This window comes from Cololabis saira, chromosome 1 (genome assembly GCF_033807715.1).
Source record: "Cololabis saira isolate AMF1-May2022 chromosome 1, fColSai1.1, whole genome shotgun sequence".
In the NCBI taxonomy this organism is placed as follows: Eukaryota; Metazoa; Chordata; class Actinopteri; order Beloniformes; family Belonidae; genus Cololabis; species Cololabis saira.
In genome coordinates, this window is record NC_084587.1 from 24,091,236 (window position 1) to 24,110,419 (window position 19,184).

General features: G+C 42.4%; 1 protein-coding gene across 4 annotated transcripts in view; it reads right to left on the reverse strand.

Moving 5' to 3' along the window:
* The window catches only part of LOC133441258 (LIM and calponin homology domains-containing protein 1-like), a 32,115-nt gene extending 16,760 nt beyond the window's left edge, over positions 1-15,355 (reverse strand). For all 4 annotated transcript variants that reach the window (XM_061718617.1, XM_061718615.1, XM_061718614.1 and 1 more), the window contains exons 1-8: positions 14,977-15,355; positions 2,193-2,263; positions 2,017-2,086; positions 1,829-1,935; positions 1,696-1,726; positions 1,478-1,588; positions 1,197-1,324; positions 901-971 (exon numbers count right to left, since the gene is read on the reverse strand). In XM_061718617.1, coding sequence (XP_061574601.1) covers positions 901-971; positions 1,197-1,324; positions 1,478-1,588; positions 1,696-1,726; positions 1,829-1,935; positions 2,017-2,086; positions 2,193-2,263; positions 14,977-15,075 — 688 coding nt within the window. In that variant the 5' untranslated portion in view covers positions 15,076-15,355. The remainder of the gene's footprint in view (positions 1-900; positions 972-1,196; positions 1,325-1,477; positions 1,589-1,695; positions 1,727-1,828; positions 1,936-2,016; positions 2,087-2,192; positions 2,264-14,976) is intronic.
* Between the last annotated feature and the right edge of the window lie 3,829 nt (positions 15,356-19,184).

The following is a 19,184-nucleotide window of genomic DNA, read 5'->3' on the forward strand; positions in this document are numbered from 1 at the left end:
AAGAGCATTAAGAAACAGATCACATGTAAATACAATTTTCAAATTTTTCCAGTTGTCAAAACAAATAGCTCAATATTTATTTATTTTTTTTTTAATAAAAATTTCAACTTCTAATTGCACTTTTCTTCCTGTCGCTATGTCAAGACTTTGAATTAAACAGGTCTCAACGTCATATTTTTTATGACCCAGTTAAAAATGATGAAAGTAGTCGATGAGTAGTTAACTTTATTTCCAAAGAGACAAGTGAAGGTGAGATTATAATCCATGTTCACATTGTTTTGACAATGGTGGCCCACTTCCTTTGTGACCTGCAGGGAACGTAGAGAATGAGGCTATTCCTAGCTCTGTGACAGCATTTGTCTCGTCGTCCTGCTGGACTTTTATCATACTCTGAGCATAAAAGACACAAACAGGATGCCTCTGATAACCTTCCACATAAACACAAAGTGACATTTAACAGCCGGGATGCTGAAGTCACTATGCGTTTCCCTGCTCCAAATCTCTAATGATTGATATTTAAGTCAGAAGTTGCTGCTTATAAGGCACAGCACACACACACACACACACACACACACACACACACACACACACACACACACACACACACACACACACACACACACACACACACACACACACACACACACACACACACACACACAGGCCATGATCTTCAGCTGTTGTCTAAACACAGCCTCATGCTAAAAAAACTACAGTCTGTCTGTTTATGGGTGGGCCTTTTTTTAAAGGACCAGTCCAAAACTCTTGAAAATTATTTTTCAAATCTTTAAAGCGATATTACTACAACCTCATTCCCGTTAAAGCGGCATAAGGCATGAAAGCGTAGATGAGCAGTAGGCAGCTGGCTTGGCTCCTCTCGTTAAAATAAATAGAACCAACCGTCAATGTTGCTTCGATTCACCACATCAGGAGAAGGACTTTGCTGTGAGCGCGAGCCAAACGAATCCAGACTGAAAAATAAGAAAATAGACAAATCTAAATAAAAACACATCAGAATACATATTGAAGTTTTGAGACCGGAAACTTAGGTCACATGTGTGGGGCATTTCTATGAACATAAAAAGTTTGGCTTTCTGTCAACAGCTAAAATGAGTTTCCTGTGAGTGGTTTTAAATACCCTCGAGTGTGCAACCACATATAAAACGGGTGCCCATGTGTTGCCGGACGTCTCTCACCTGTCTAGGGAGTTGTCTCTAGTATGTCTCGGTGGAGAAAGAGATTCACTCCTCTCCGAGTCCCAACAGTCATAGCCGCTGTCTCTCACACTGCGGATCAGTGTAGTGTCCCCTCCCTCCTCAGTCTCCTACACGAGAAGCACATCAGACAACAGGATGACATGCAAAACACTGCTGCATGTGAGGGATTTGCACCCTCACTTGCAGCTTTGGGATAGTGTCCAGAAGAGAGTTCGGAGCTAAAGCACATGTGTGAAAATAATATCACAGCGTTCACTCACCACCTTCATTTGAGCAAGAAGCCCTTCAAACTCTTTTAGGTTGAGTGTAGGACCACTGTAAGATGCACAGCCATTGGCGGCCTTCCCAAGCCAGAACACCGTGTTTAACACCTGACAGACAGAGATATAAGGTTTGGTTTGTATTCATACGTGTTAAAAATACTACCAGTGAGGATCATGCAAACAAAATTATAATAATAGTTGGAACAACAACTCACATTTTTTAGTTTGCGGTTGCAGTCAGAGTCTCTAATAAAAGGAAAGCAAGTCATTTTATTTGCCATATCCCTTTGATGTAGACATATATTGAAATAAAAAAACAGATACAGTCACACATGGGGGCTCATTTACTTGAGGTTAGCTCGCATGGACGTGTCTTGTAAGTCCCCTGGATCAAAGAGCTGGGAGCCCTTCAGGCCCAACTCCTCGCAGCCTCGCAGGAAGACTGACAGGTTGTCCTAGAGGAAATAGCAGACACCACAGAGCGTCAGCTTGCACGTTCACTGAGCTTCATGTTTCATTGAAGGCAAGTTTCTTACCAGCCCAGCAATGGGAGTGGGCAGTCTGTTGATTTTCTTAACCAGCCCGGGTTTGATGGCACTCAACAGCCTGCATAGAGCGAGGGGAGGAAAATCAGACAACTCCTCTGGAGTTCATGCGTGTTGCTGCCAGTTCATACATCAGAAACATAAGTGGAAAGATGTCACCGACTTACTCGCATAACAGGATGCCGTTCTCCAATGCACTACGGAAGTCTTTGTCGCCAAAGCTCTTCCCTGTTACAGCCTGAGGAAGGAGGACAGGAAGAGACCAATGTAAAAGCAGGTTGAGGAGAAGTAGGCCAGGCGGCTATCAAATGTCAGCTGCATATTTTTCTAACACCCAACGCGAAGTCTAAAAGCCCAGAGATGTTCTGTGTTACCAGTGACTGTTAACAAAAACTGAGAGCAGAGATTATTTGGCATTTGCTGAGTTAAAACTATAAATCAAAATATTTGTAATTCATTTTTAGATGTGGTTGGTCTTCTTTATCCCATGGAAAAAAATAGAGCCATGTACTGCATGGACTGGAATTGTGTGTCTTTTAAAAGACACACAATTCAATGTTATCTACAAAAAAACGTCACTACAGACAATCATTTAACAGACTCATTAAACAAAAATGGCAAAGGTACTTCTCATTCCTTCTGCCTTGGTGACTGTGACGTAATGTTAATAGTATTGAATGTCACACTAAATTAGCAGTGTCCAATAATGTTACAAGACACAGACAGGCTGCTCTGTGTCCTCATTCCTGTTTATTCAAAATGTTACAATAAATCATAAAAATAGCCTAAATCCTAAAACTTGAACTGCAATTTGGATTCTTTCCTATAAACACAGGGGAGGCAGAGGGAATCACTCACAAACTCATACACATTAACACACGCACACAAAGAGTGAGATATTTCAGAAGCTGTTGTGTAACCAGCAGCTAAAGATTAAGGGAAAATGAGAGAGGGTTGACTGATGCTGTTTAGACGCCTAATCCAGATTAGCAGAGATTACTGTTAGCACCCAAACTGGTAACCCCTGGCCCACAGACCCGGATTCTCCTGCTCAAATACATCTGTGGTGACGTGTCTATGGGTTTTTAAGTGGATGATGCAAATTAGTGAGAGAGCAGGGCGAGGTGAAGGCCATCATACAGCATCATCTTATGATATCTTACAATAGAAATGTTCATACAATGAGAGACGTGGTTTAAATGACCAGTATTTGAGTACTAAAATATCTGCATTTATGCTGTTTACTGAAGGATGTGTATTCTGCAACCAGTCAACAGTTTATTTACTGAAAAGTAGTACTTGTGATCAAAACCAGTTTTACTGCAGACAAAGTGAAGAGGCTAAGATTTTTTATGCATGCATGTTTGTACAACCTCACCCATCTATGCATTATTTAAAACTATACTGTATATAAAATAAAGAATAATAATGTTTATTTATTCATAAAATAATGAGGTTTGTGACTTCAAGGTAAAAAGGGTCTGCTGGAAGCTATGCAGTATTATTACATCACACATCATTTTGCAGATCTTGAATCACTGCAAAGGGCAAATGTCAGGTGACTCATTATTTTAGTGCATATTGCTCTAACTGGTGATTTACACACACATACACACAAACACTACCAGTGCATCTGTAGCAACAAAAAAGAAGTCTGTTTTCTGTTACACAACAGAAGACCAGATGTTTCCTAGTTGCATCCCCTTCATTCTCTTGTCTGTCATCACACACACACACACACACACACACACACACACACACACACACACACACACACACACACACACACACACACACACACACACACACACACACACACATAAACAAAGTTTGTACGCCTATCTCTGTGAGAACTCTAGACATCTATACGCCATGCCGAAGACTTATCACTAAAGCCGTATCTGGGGGGAAAAAAAGATTCTGGAAAAAACGTCCTAATGTTCCAGAAAAGTACTAACCAGAGTTCAAATTGGTATTTTCTCAGTATTAAACAGAGTCCAGGTCTTTTTTTTTTATCCCGGATGTTTCCCATTTTCTATCAGCGCCCCGGCTGGCCAGAGGGGGCATGTATAGCCCAGGACTGTGTGCATGTTTTTGTGAGGATAGCTCACATTAGCTACACGGGGAGAACATGCAAACTCCACACAGAAAGGCCCCTTCGCCAACCCCACCCAGGGTGTGGGCACTGAAGTCATGGGGGAACTAACACGCACTTCAGCGCCCACAGTGTCCCCGGCGGGAATCGAACCCAGGACCTTCTTGCTGTGAGACGGCTGCACTACCAGCTGCCACCGTACCCCCAGACTCCAGGTCTTTGAAACATTTATAGTGCGATCATGCATAATTTACTCTGAAGAGCACTGTATTGAGGTGAGAGCAGGACTAGTGTCTTGTGTTGGTGGTGTATGCGCAACATGCCAGACACAGACATTGAGAGAGGTGGAGGTTAATGACTAGTTATGTGTCCTAAAACTGAAACATAACATTTAAACTTGGTGAGGGTGTGCATGTTTTCGATACAGAGGTCATGAACATGTGCAGGAAAAATATATAATCATGAATGCAAGTGTTGAAACGAGGAATCTTTTGTTTGTATGAAGAAATGTCTGCTATAAACCCCAGTTCAAGAAGTTGGGGGTATTTCAATGCCAGTAATGGTAATTTGAGAGGCGTCTTTCCACCTTCGTGGCAGATTGCTGTGCCCAGCTGGGTGAATGGCAGCAGGAGCTACCATTTAAACACAGATGTGAGGATGTGTGTAGTCATGTCTCAATGTAGCAGCAAATCCAGCTTCAGAAGTATTTACAAAAACAAACTTGTGAAATATTGCACATAAAAGCAATACTTGATCTCAGCAGCTAAAAACATAAACAAAATACAAACGAATGGAACAACAATGAAACTTAGGGTTTATGGAGTCAATATGCTACCAAAGAATTATGACATGATTTTGAAAAGGGTGCAAAACCTCTGACTGGCTATTAGTTAACTAAGGTGTTAAGTTTTAACAACCTCAGGCGATGCAACACCTGACTGGTGAGGAGATTCTGACAAAATAAGGAATCAGTACTGACTGCGTATAAATGAAAAACTGCAAGCTAAGTACATTTTGTATTTGTATTAGTTTAAGTTTTGGTATTTTATTGTATTTCTATCATTATTTTATCAGTATGGCATGTAGTGTTGTGCTATAAGTAACCATTTTTTAACAACTTTAAGAGAATGGCAAGAATATGAAGGTACAAAATCAGAAAACAGAAGAAAAAGAAACGCAAGAAATAAAGTGAACGCTGGCATTGTAAAAATAAAGATGAAGATTGTAAGTTTAGTTGAAGGAAAAAACAAGACTTTTAAAGCCCAGATGTCAGGTGAATGAACTACAGAAATGATCATGATAAATGCCAGTGTATTTTAAAGTATTTAAATATTTTTTTTAATTTTCCCTCTATAATTACTCTTTTCATTGCTTAGTTTTTAAAACACAAAAGACATGATATATAATCAAAACGGGACGCGACCAGGTTGTTAACTAGATTGGCAGTACTATTAGGTGAAAGGTATGAACGGAGAGGGGAGATGCTGTGCAGGTGGAAATCATCATCGAGGATGACAAGAAGACTCTTCACACTGGAAGAAGGGTAAAGTAAGGAGTTGTCAATGGAAATAGAGAAATTATACATTTTTTAAAAAGGGTGGATTTCGGGCCATTGAGTCAAAATTCAGTTTTATTACTGTTACGTTTTGGAGATGGAGGGAGAACCCAGATGTGATATTCTGTAAACATCCGAGAGGGAAGTAGGTGGGAGAATGAAGTTGGTTTGGTGGACAGAGAGCTGGGTATCATCCACGTGGAAATGGAAATAATTTTGGAACAAAAAGGCAGATTCAAAATTCGATGAAGATCATCTCATCAAGAAAGAGCCAGTATAGCAGAACCAGAACATGCCACTCTAGAAACTGATAATGTCGTCACTCCTCAGATTCCACGTCAACGTCTTTTTACCCAAGCATGAAGGGGGAGAGTCATCATGCTGGAGTCAGGATTTATAAAACTTTGAAACTTGCTAGACTGTACTTCCAATACAACAAGTCTTAAAATTATTTTCATTATCTTGCTAAACTCTATTTGATAAGATCGGCGGTGCTGAGTTGGTCGAGGGGAACAAGTGGTGAGAAGGCTTTGGAGTGTGTCACCATTATGCCACCACAGCCCTGCCACTCAGTCTGGGTTTTGAGGGTTTGGTAGCACTCACACATACTCTTGCTAATCAGTAAGTTAGAAAACAGCCTAACTTCACATCCACACTGCCAAACACGGTTGGGGTTTAGGGATCTGAGGATACTTGGCACTGACACACACACACACACACACACACACACACACACACACACACACACACACACACACACACGCACACACACACACACACACACACACACACAGTTTTAGGACACTTTTAGGACAAAATGCACACAACGGACCACTAAATTCACTTGGGTTATTAAAGTCTCATTCTAAAATAATCTCAATTATTTTAATGGATATGTTCATCCTTTGTTTCATGAGCTGGGAGCATTTATTGTGAAGAATATGCAGACATTTCTATTATTATGATTTTGTGCAGACATGGTATTACTGTAAAATCATGTTTCATTGATCAGATCACAAGTGGACAGCTAAAGGTGCATGTGTGAATGCATCATGGACACACTCGTGGTGGGGGGTCAAAATATGCCACTTATGTTGACATATCAAATCAGTTCTTGATAACAAGTGAGGGATCAGGTGTAATAGTAATTTATGAAGTTTAAGGCTGACGGTGGTTTTCAAAACTAGACCTATTCAGGACTCTGCAAGCAGAATCAATGTGAAGTAAAATCAAATAATGTGGTCTCTCGGATGCACTTTCGTGCAACGTGGGAGTAGAGGGACCAAGTATTAACTTGTGACTGGATCATCCACAACATGTTAATGTCAGCTATAGAAAAGAGACACTGAACATGAACAAGAAGACGCAACATTTACACAATACAGTCCGATGTGTTTTTATTAAACTATTAAAATATTTTATTGACAATCGCTTATCTGCAGCCCTGTCTTTATTCAGCAAAACCCATATAGAGAACAGCGCACAAAAAAAGAGCTAAAATTGAGATAAGGACGGAGATAAAACTGTAATCCGGATGAAGTGTGGAGTAATCTAGATTAGAGTAATTAACCACAATTAAATCAACAACACTATAAAAACAGTACACCCTTTATATTATTAGCCATGCAAAACAGATATTTAAAAAACACTTCCTGGATGTACTTCCTAGTTCAAGTTCTTTTATGGCTAAAAATATTTTAAAATGGTACTTGTATTATGCTTTTCCAGCGGAGTACAGCATATAAATCACACATAAATCTACAGGATTAGGAGCGGGCATAGCATTATTATCACTGCAAGATAGGGATTTGTTGCCATAAAATATATTGTTTAAAAATGGTATCTTTGACCTAACTGTCGAACCAGAAAGTCTGGATCATGCCTGGATCATGCCACATTGCCCCACATTTACATCCTGAAATGTAGTATAGTATAAATGTAGTATAGTTAATGTACTCAGTCAATACACAGCTCATTGATAAACATATGCACAAATCACAACTATTGTGCACAATTCACAAAAAAAAAAAAAAAACACACAGTGTGTTCAACTTTGTTTGCAGTTAACCGCAACAACCCAAAATCTTTCAGGCATTAAAACCATGTTTGCCAACAGCAAGTCTTTGTCATCTTTGGTTCACACTCTTTCATTCGGCACTTGATGCATGGGAAATCCACAACCCTTTCCTTCACACTCTCCCTCATACAGACACAGCTGGCTGTCTGGGACTATAGGAGTTAATCCGCCTTGGACAGCTGTGACATCTGGCATGCACACACACACACACACACACACACACACACACACACACACACACACACACACACACACACACACACACACACACACACACACACACACACACACACACACACACACACATACACACACTTATTTAGCCACATATATTATGGTGTTAATTCTGTATGTACAAGTCATAACTCTTGCCATGTGCTGTATGTCAGTAAGCGCAGGGGTCAAGTACTAACCTTGAATCTAACTTTGTGTTTCTCTGTGCGTAAATCAATCAGCTGAATGTCACTTTTAAAGAACCTTGGACTGCGTGCATCACCTTGAAGTGCAGCCTAATCCCAGCCTCGTCTTGTCTATTTACAGAGTTCTGTCTGTGCCAGTCTAATTTCCTGTGCAGGTCAGTAGATGATATATAGCCCGCTCTACTGCCCCCTTGAAAGCAGTGACACCAGAGAGCCTGACCGTGTTATGTTCCCATAGTGACCGGTGTCACCCAACCGGGGCGTGTCTGGGGTGTGTGCGAATCCTGGACTGCTGACTGGCATGTGTGAGTGTGCATACACTTTGCATACTTTACAGACAGGGCGACCACACACTGGGGCCTACATGGTGCAGCTCGGTTAACCCTGAATCATCCCCCACCTGTGACAGCATATAAATACAATGCTGGAAACAGCCTCGGCCTGACCTGCCTGAAAATAACTAGAGAATTAGGAAGCAGGAAGACGACAAAACAAAGACACAGCAGGGGAGAATAACATTTAGATGACGGCATTAGCCCAGACTAGACAGTGCTCAATTTTGATAGGAGACATTGGTACTTTTTTGTGCAGACTGAAATCTGCCCATGACACATAGGCCAAAACTACCAAGCATATAATATATACAGGTCTCTCTTGAAAACAAAACCCCACATCTCAATGAGCCCAAACTTTAGAATGAAAGAAATAATAATAATAATAATAATAATAATAAAATGAAACATGTCTACTTGTGGATTAGAAAAAATACTATAGTATACTTTTCTGTAGATTCTGATTTCCAATCTTTTTAAAAGTCTAATCTGTCCAGCTATTTTTAGCTGATTACAATTTTCTTGCTTAAATCAACAGCCTACATTAAAGGGGACCTATTATGGCATCTAATACCTATTTCAAACAGGCCCTGAATTTCTTAAAAACAAGCTTTTGATTGTTTTTGCTAAATAAATTAGAAATCCAGCCTCTGAGCCATGTCTTTATCTTCCCATTCTCTAACCTCATTATCTATGCAGGATTCTGAGTGGGCGGGACTATGATAATGAGGCACTGTGCTGATTGGCTGCCTGAATAACGCGATACTCCGGCGGAGTTGTTGTTGTTCCGGCCAGAGTTATTTGTGGGCGTGGTTTCACGCATCGGAGGCCAACCGATGCAAATCGCTCCCGTCGTTACGTAACGACGGGCGCAGAATCTGAACGGCTCGTAGAAGATAATCAACAATGAAAGGTAGCAGAGGTTGAAGGCTGTAAACTTTACTTGCTTTGTTTTTAGACTCTTAACCCTTGTTAGCTTCATGACATCCACCTTACTGAGCATGCTCAGTAGGGTGATACTGTTATACGAGTTGGATTAAGTTCGGTGTTTCAAATATTTTTGTTTGTAGTTTTTCCATGAACAAATGTTTTGCCTTACTGATGGTGGGGGGTTCTGAGTATTCAGAAGCTTTTAGGTTGATGCAAAATAAATACATAAATAAAATAAAAATGTTCAAGGCATTGCATATGATCCATGTAGGGAATTTAAACAAAAGAAAAAACTAAGGAAAACAGCCAATATCCGGAACAAACACTGGTCGACACCAGTCACAGTCGATCAGATAGAAATTGACCAATTCTAATAAATTGACGCACCTCTTGCTAAAAATAAGGCAAAAATAGAAAATGTGTCAATGTATGTTAATATCACAGTTTTACCTTAAATTTTAATTAAGCTCCATTAAGACATATTTTTAGGCGGTGAAACTTGCAATCAGTGGCTGTGAGCATTAACTGATTGTCAACACCCACTTCATTCTTTCCCTGTTGGCAGAATCACATATTATACAGAGTACATTTGAGCCAACAGAAGGACAAGCACCAGTACCTATGACCTACTCAGATTAACCTCTGAACCTTGCACGCCTGTCTTTGATGTGTGAGGAGAAAACAGACACAGGTACATGGATAGCACACAAACTGGACACAAAAAGCCCCCGGTCAATCAGCAGCTTAACCCAGAACCTTTTTGCTGAGATGGGTCAATGCTTATCCACTGGACAAAGTGCTGTGTTGTGTTAACTAAAAAGTGATTCTGGTAAAAAGGTCAATACATCCCTAACCTGTTTATTATTTTTAGTCCTTTCTTCCTTGTGGTGAGTACAAATAGTTGAAATCACATTTAATCTCTGACTCAATTTCAGGATTATCTATATAGAAGTTACTGATGAAAAACATTACTGGTTTCCAAGCCCTTGGAAAAGATTAAGCAATCAATATTTGTCCCGTTCCATTTTCGTTTTTTTAAGTTTCACATCTTTAATTGTTCCACCCTGTCAAAGTACTACCCCGTGTCATTTTAAAAGGTTTCAGATGTTGGCACATTTATGAAGAAGCGAGTAACAATTGCATTTTTGTTCTGTTCCATCTAAAGTGGGTGGTCAATTGTTGTACTTGACCCCCACTGCATCATACTTGGCAGATATAGTTGAGCATTTTCAACACACTGAGCTCATGTTCAAAATAAAGGTGTCACTTATTCTATTATTCAGAGTTTAAGTGGAGACTTTAAAAAAAAGACTGACAGAGTTTTGATTGATCAATCTGTGGCTTGATGATAGGGACAATAAGTCTAACTGAACTCAAAAATCCATTGTGCTTCTGCAGTCGTGGAGCCATTACTGACCGTCTCAGCAGGGGGATCTTTCCAAGTTGAATTTAAAAAGACTAGTTGTTGGATCATTCCATCTGGGGCCTATGGAGTTTGCACATTGTCCATGTGCTTGCATGTGTCTTTGTCCTTCTCATAGGTCATTGGTCTGGTTTCCTCCCATAGTCCAAAAAATACCAGACATGCATGTCAGCTAAACTGGTGATTCTGCATTGTCCATGAGAGTGAGCGTGGTTGGTTGTCTGTATATAACCCTGTGATGGACTGGTGAGCTATAGGGTGTACTCCCGCCTTTCGCTTGAAGAGAGCAGCAGCTCCAGCAGATCGCCATGATCCTAAATAGGAATAAGCGGGTATAGATAATGGATGGTATTAATTGCATGCCCATTCTCCATCTTTCCAGTAATTTCTGCATCTCTACCAGCGCTTGTAGTGAAATGGTTAAGGACGCCACAACCAGAGTTTGTGGGACTCTGGTTAAAACACAAAAAATGTGAGAAGGTACAGCCAAAACACCAGGAAACTGGACCATATTACACCGGTCATGAAATCGCTATACTGGCTTCCAGTGACTCAAAGGGCAAATCCCAATGTTCACCCTACTCACTACCACTAGCCCTCACCCACTAATACTAGCCCTCACTCACTACCACTAGCCCTCACTCACTACCACTAGCCCTCACTCACTACCACTAGCCCTCACTCACTACCACTAGCCCTCACTCACTACCACTAGCCCTCAATCACTACCACTAGCCCTCACTCACTACCACTAGCCCTCACCCACTACCACTTCACCCTCAAAATGAAGCCACAAGGGGTAGGGCCCTTGTAATCTTCCCTAGGGATTGGGACACCACTTGCTACTTCACTGCGTGGTCACGTTCGGGTACGTAAGCGACTGCGTAGTTACGTTTGCACATACGTCACACCATATCAGGAAGCCGAGAGCTAAGAGCAAGCTAGAAGCTGTTTTAATTTCCGCTGTAGCGCTATTAATATGCCACTTTATTAAGTTTTAATATTTTTTCAGGTGTAAAAGTAACCGTTAAGATCCCCAACCTGGGCTCAGTTTATCCAAATAACGCCTGTTAAGAAATTTGCTCTGATGTTTTCGGGGATGACAAGAGCCACCGGCTCGGGAGCAGCAGCAGCTCACGGCCAGAGTACAGACATGATCGCTGGGTCAACCTACGCCGTCGTCCGTGGGAGAAAGTAATCCAACGAACTGACCTGCAGCTCTGTGGCTGAAATAAATCATTTAGGAAGATAAATGTTGGTTTAATAGATGAAATCTAACAGTTGTAGCTGCCACATTAGTTTGTCTGAATATAAAGTGAAGCAATAAAAAATATAATATAATATATTATAAAGTGATAATAATATAAAGTGAATATAAAGTGAAATTTTCTCTGGCCCTCCAGAAGTTGCAAAGTTTTTTTAGATCTCGCCAGAATAAAGGCTGATTTATGGTTCCGCGTTAAATCGACGCAGAGCCTACGGCATAGGGTACGGCGTAGGGTACGGCGTAGGGTACGGCGTAGGGTACGGCGTAGGGTACGGCGTAGGGTACAGTGTAGGGTACGGCGTAGGGTACGGCGTAGGGTACGGCGTAGGGTACGGCGTAGGGTACAGTGTAGGGTACGGCGTAGGGTACGGCGTAGGGTACGGCGTAGGGTACGGCGTAGGGTACGGCGTAGGGTACAGTGTAGGGTACGGCGTAGGGTACGGCGTAGGGTACGGCGTAGGGTACGGCGTAGGGTACGGCGTAGGGTACGGCGTAGGGTACAGTGTAGGGTACGGCGTAGGGTACGGTGAAGGGTACGGCATAGGGTGCGCCTCGCCGCGTAACCATGCCGTAGGCTTTGCGTTGGTGTAACGCTGAACCATAAATCAGCCTTTATTCTGGCGAGATCTGAAAAAACAACGCAACAATGCGAGTGATTATGTAAATTCACTGAGTGAATATTATGAAAGTAAAATATATATTTCTCGCTAGAAATGTAATCAAAACGCATTTTTATGCAGAAACTAACTCAAAATATTGATTTTATTCACTAAAAATGAGAAATGTCCGCCATGTTTTTTTGTTTGATTCAGTCTGCAAATGATGACGTAAAGCATTCTGGGAAATTTTCTCTAGCCCTCGGTCAGCAAGTCAGCATCTGAAATCCCTCGCTCTTAAGGGCTAGATTCATACCCCCTACCCCTCGTTATGCCCATTACCCCTACATGCAAAGAGGAATTGGGACACCACTACCCTAACGGGAACGCGCAAAATTTAGGGGTAGGGCTGAAAAGTAGGGCTAGGGGGTGTATTGGGACTGGCCCAAAGGACAGAGTTTAAAATCTTACTGCTGGTCTACAAAGCACTGAATGGTCTTGGACCAAAATACATGCTTGATCTGTTAGTTCCCTATGAAGCTCCCAGACCCCTGAGGTTCATCTGGATCTGGTTTGTTGTGTGTCCCAAGAACAAGAACCAAGCAAGGTGAGGCAGCGTTCAGTTATTCTGCTCCTCACCGGTGGAACAAACTTCCTGTAGACCTGAGGTCTGCTCCAACTGTCAGCTCCTTTAAATCAGGCCTAAAAACATTACTGTTTACTGAACTATTCCTAAATTAAATACTTACCTGCTGTACTCTACTGCCCTTACTTTTTAACAACTTGTGCTTTTTATTATTTTATCATTTTATGTGTCATTTACTGTTTAATTGTGTCTTGCCGCTTTTAATGTTGATGCAAAAGCACTTTGAATGACCTTATGTTGAATTGTGCTATACAAATAAACGTCCATTCAAAGTCATTTTCTCTTTTATACCCACAGGGCTTTATTTCTACAAGACTCTAGTTGGCAGGTAGCTGGGCTGAGGCCCTGATGAGAGAGAAAAAATAGGTCATAATAACGCAGCTCCTCGGGCAAATCATGATTCACCACTCCGGCTTATGGAGGGGGCGTTTTAGCCCAGCAGATGATGCTGGCAGGCAGCAGCGATGCAGCAAACCACGAAACATAATCTCCTCCGATGCCATCAAATGCTGGTACAGTGTTGCGTGAAAGCTGGCCCGGTTTCATAACCATGGCAACCGGAATCCCCTCGCGTCCGAACCAGGGGGCGTTCCTCCTCCAAACGAGTGAAGGCTGATTTATGGTTCCGCGTCACACCAACGCAGAGCCTACGGCGTAGGGTACCGCGGCGACGCGCACCGTGCGCCGTACCCTACGGCGTAAGCTCTGCGTCGATTTAACGCGGACCATAATTCAGTAACGCATCAGTGCTAAACAAACCTATATAGTGCACTATTGCTCTTTAAATGAGTTAAAACACAACACAATGTTGGCTTGTGTATATATAGATATACACATAGGTATGTATGGGTGTATGCGTATGTATGGCTATATATATAGGATATGTGTGTAGGCCTGTGTGTGTGTGTGTGTGTGTGTGTGTGTGTGTGTGTGTGTGTGTGTGTGTGTGTGTGTGTGTGTGTGTGTGTTTGTGTGTGTGTGATTATGTGTGTAAGTAGATATATACATAGATATAGAGCAGTCGATGAGACAGTATAGTGTAAATAAGTATATTTATATAAATATTTATATGGGCATGTGTGTACAAATATATAGAAACATTCAACTATGTGTGTGTATGTATGTATGTATGTATGTATGTATGTATGTGAGTATAATTACAGTATATAACAATAATAATAATAATAATAATAATCATACTGTTATTTAGCAGTTTTAGTGTGTGAGTATTTATAAATACGGGTTAAATGATTAGTGAAAGGGGGTAGGATTAAATAAGTTTACACTTCTTCCTACTACTTTTTTGCACATGTAAATTAATATATCAAGTGCTAAAGGATGGAATTCTTTGTTTTGTTTTCTTAAACTTCTCTTGAAGTGTGTTTTTTTACATGTACAAAAATAAATCAAATCAAACATGAAAACTTTTCTCCGTTGTCCCACACGGTAACCCAAGCCTGCATCGTCCCGCGAACAGGTGACGGTGCGCCGGCCCGGCGGGGTGAGCCCGGGTATTTATATCTGTGGCCACAGTGAGAAAGTATGGCCCATTTCTGCCCCCCTCCCGGGTGCTGGAGCCAGCAGGGCCCCGGAGTCTCTAACCGGACTCACCTCTATCCATTTCTGCGCCTCCTGGCAGGCTGGTTCTGGCTGACTGGGCTCCAGCGAGGACGCACTCGAGACATTTCCACATGCAGTCGGGCTCGCCATCTCTGACCTAGACCAAAGTCAGACGGTGGTGATACGTGATAAACGAACCCGTCCTCCAGTCCAGTTATCTCTCCCCCCTTCCTCCGCTTCTTTCAGTCCCGCAACTCCACGCGCTGCCCGTGCGTCACGCAGCGCCAGGCGGCTCCAACTGCGGCGCTGCAACACGAACTAGGCGCTAAAAATACAAACTCCTGCTCTACTAGCAGATCTGCAGGAGGCTGAGGCTCCTCTCCTCCTCGGTCATCGCTGCTGCTGTTTCTGCTGCTGCCGCCGCCGCGCGTTTCTGCAGGCGTGAACGCGCAGGCAGGAATCTCTGAGGGGGAGGCTGAGAGAGACAGGAGCGGATGGACGAGGGGGAGGGGGCCGCTGCTGAAGATGTGCAGTTATGTCACAGTTCTCACGGATCACCGGCCTGTGCAGGTGCGAGCCTACGGCATGCTACTCTATGGAGGTACAGTAGATGTGTCTTAATTATTCAATCAAAAAAAAGATTGCTTCAATCAAAAAATATATTTTAACTAAAAAAAAATTTCACTCAATTTCACAATATTTGAGACTCAAAAAATGCATTTGAACACTGTTTTTCTTTGATTGGAAATGTTTTCTTTGATAGAAAGTGATTTTTTTTGTTTGAAGCAACTTTTTTGATTGAAGTAGTGTTTTTTTGTGCTTGGGCCATATTATGGGTAGGACATTTGTTTCTTTATCATTTAATCAAAAAAGAAGTTGCTTCAAAAAGAAAAAAATATTTTCAATAAAAAAAAAATCACTTCAATAAAAAACTTTTTCAAAGAAAAAAAATGTTTGAATGAAAAAAAAAAAAAGGAAATTTAAGTCTTTTTTTTGATTGAATCATTTTGACAAACATCCTGCAGTGGGCAGATGCTTCCCCATTGGTCAGCCCAGAGTCAGACATGTTCAACGCAGAGCCTACGGCGTACGGTACGCGGCAACGCGCAACCCTACGCCGTAAGCTCTGCGTCGATTTAACGCGGAACCATAATTCAGGCTTGAGAGACAGGAGCGGATGGACGAGGGGGAGGGGGCCGCTGCTGAAGATGTGCAGTTATGTCACAGTTCTCACGGATCACCGGCCTGTGCAGGTGCGAGCCTACGGCCTGCAACTCTATGGAGGAAGATTTGTGTCTTAATTATTCAATCAAAAAAAAGATTGCTTCAATCAAAAAATATATTTTCAATTAAAAAAAATTTAACTTGCTTTTATTTCACCCAATTTCACAATATTTGAGACTCAGATGCATTTGCATTTGCATTTGAACACTGTTTTTCTTTGATTGGAAATGTTTTCTTTGATAGAAGTGAATTTTCTTTTTGTTTGAAGCAACTTTTTTGAAGCCAATAGGATCAAAGATACGAGCTGATGTCTGCAGCACATTTCTCTTTGTGTTTTTTTTGCTCTTCAAAATGTCCAACAGTCCTTTCATATCAAACACAAAGTCATCCTTCTCTGGTCTCCACACTAACCCCAACACTTTCAGCACATTTCCAACATTGTCTGTCTCGCTTGCATGCTCCACTCCATTTTCTTTCCACTTGGCTCTCAGGTCCGGTGAATTTGTCACCCATTTACACAGGTTCATGCCCGCATGGGACAGGATCTCTTTTGCTGTCTTGGTGACTGAAAAGGCATCATCCACATCCCTTGAGCTGGAGATAAAATCATCAACGTAGAGCGACTCTCTCAGCGCCTCCACTGTCCTCGGCTGCTCCGTTTCATACTGCTTGATGTGTTTTCTTATTGTCGCAGCTAACAGGAAGGGGCTGGGTGAGACTCCAAATACCACCCTACTCATTCTCATGATGCGCAGCTCATTTTCACAGTCTTTGGCTGGAGGTCCATGTAGCCACAGGAACCTAACAGCATCTTTATCCTTTTCTGCCAGAGCTATCTGCAGGAAAGCCTTGGTAATATCTGCAGTAAAGGCTATCTGGTGGAGTCTGAATTTGATTAGCACATCTAGCAGATTTGGGTTCAGGTTTGGCCCGGTCAGTAAACAGTCATTTAGGGATGGGCAGCCCTCCTCGTGTGATGATGCATCAAAAACTACTCTCAGTTTAGTAGTTACCTTATCCTCTCGAAGGACAGCATGATGCGGCATGTAGTATTCCACTGTGTCAGGTGTCTCTGCCGCTGAAGTGCCCTCTGGTACGTCCTCACAGATGCCTTGCTGCAGGTAATCCTGTATGACATCATTGTACCTCATGTACAGAGTTGCATCCGTCTTGAATTTCCTCTTGAGGCTTTCAAACCGTCTTTTTGCGACTCTGAAGTTGTCTGGAAGATGCGATCTGTCAGGTCGCCACGGTAACTCAACTTGATAGCGGCCATCTTTGTGTGTGGTAGTCTGTTCAAAGCTCTGAAGAGCCTCGGTTTCGTCTGGGCTCTGAATTTGCTCATTAACAATGCCCAGTGACTCCACCTCCCAGAAGGCATGTAGCTGTTTTGCGATCTGGGTGTCCTCACTTAAGCTGATGTGCATGCAGGTGGCGTTGGTGACACTGGATGTTGAGACTGGCCCTTGCAAAACCCAGCCAAAGATGCTTTCTATGGCTACTAGTGTCTCTGTGATTCTATGGACCTTGCCGGACACTGTCTTCCAGTAATAGTCTGCTCCAATTAATACTGACAGTTCTGGATCATCAGCACTTTCTAGTGGAAAATCAGCAAGCTGCAGACCATTTCTCTTTAACTCCTCTTGCATGGGTAAGCCTGGGATCTTTATTACAGCACTGCACACTTGAGGGGTTTCCACAGCTTCGATTTCAACTTTTTGCTGCGTGTTCCACACATTTTCCAGTGAAACTCGCACAATATTGCGCTGTGCCTTTACAGGAGTTGTAGATCCAAATACATGTAGCTGCAGTGTCTCTTGTCTCACCACTGGCAGTCTTAGTGCTTTCACTACACCTTCATGAATGAAGCTTCTCTGGCTGCCTCCATCTAACAGACAGCGCACGATTTTTCTCCCTGCTGGGCCCTCTGTCCATGCCTTAACTGTCTGGAGCAGTACTGTGTTCTGAACATTAGCTTTCAGTTTTACTGTGCTGGACACAGAGGATACCACAGCGTCTGTACTGCCACTATCAGCATCTGCTTTAGCTTCACCTTGTTCACAAACTGACTGGTGATGTCTGCGACTACACAGTGCACATGAAACCCCCTTAGCTTTGCAGAATTTAGCTATGTGTTTTGGGCCTAGGCACACGTAGCATCTTCCCAGTTTTCTCAGTTTCTCCTTACGAGCGGCTACAGAGTTGTCTGGACAATGTTCTGGTTTGTGGTTAGCACTGTCACAATATACACATGTCTGAGGACCAGTACTCATTGTGTGCAATGCAGCTGCTGAGGGCATACTCCATTTTTTAGGTCTGGTTTCACTGAAAGATGCTGGCTTGCTGAATGACCTATTATTTGGCGGAATGTCCCTTTGATCGTTACCTGGTCTGGTAAGCTGAAGTGCTCTCTCTCTGCTTTGGACTTCATTTTGCAGGAACTGGATGAGCTCAAGCACTTTCCATTCACCGCTGGGGTCTGAATTGCGCGTGTAGGCTAATGCAATGTCGTCTGGTATGAGCTGCAGTAGTACTGGGCATAGCAGGCAGCCATATGTGTCACTGTAAACCCCTAAGGATTCCAGACTGCGGATCTGTATTTCACATTCATCGTACAGGTGCCTGAGTGCTACAATATCTGAAGACCTTTTCACAGGTGTCAGGTTCAGCAGTTTGGACATGTGTGCACTGACTACAATGTCTTTTCTCCCAAAGCGGGTTTGAAGCATCTTTATTGCTGCATCATAGTTGCCATCTGTCATAGTTAGTCCTGCAATAGCTCTTGCTGCTGCTCCAGTCAAATAGGATTTCAGGTAAGTGAATTTCTCCTTCTTACACAGTGTGTCGTTGTTATGAATAGCCGTTTCATATTGTGACCAGAACTCTTGCCACTGGCTAACTTCTCCACCATATTTCTCTATCACGAGCTTTGGTAGCTTAACAGTCTGTTGATTTAGTGATCTGACTGAGCTTAAACTTGCATTGCTCACCCGCAGACTCACAGTCTCCCGTTCTTTCTGAATAAGCCTGGTGGC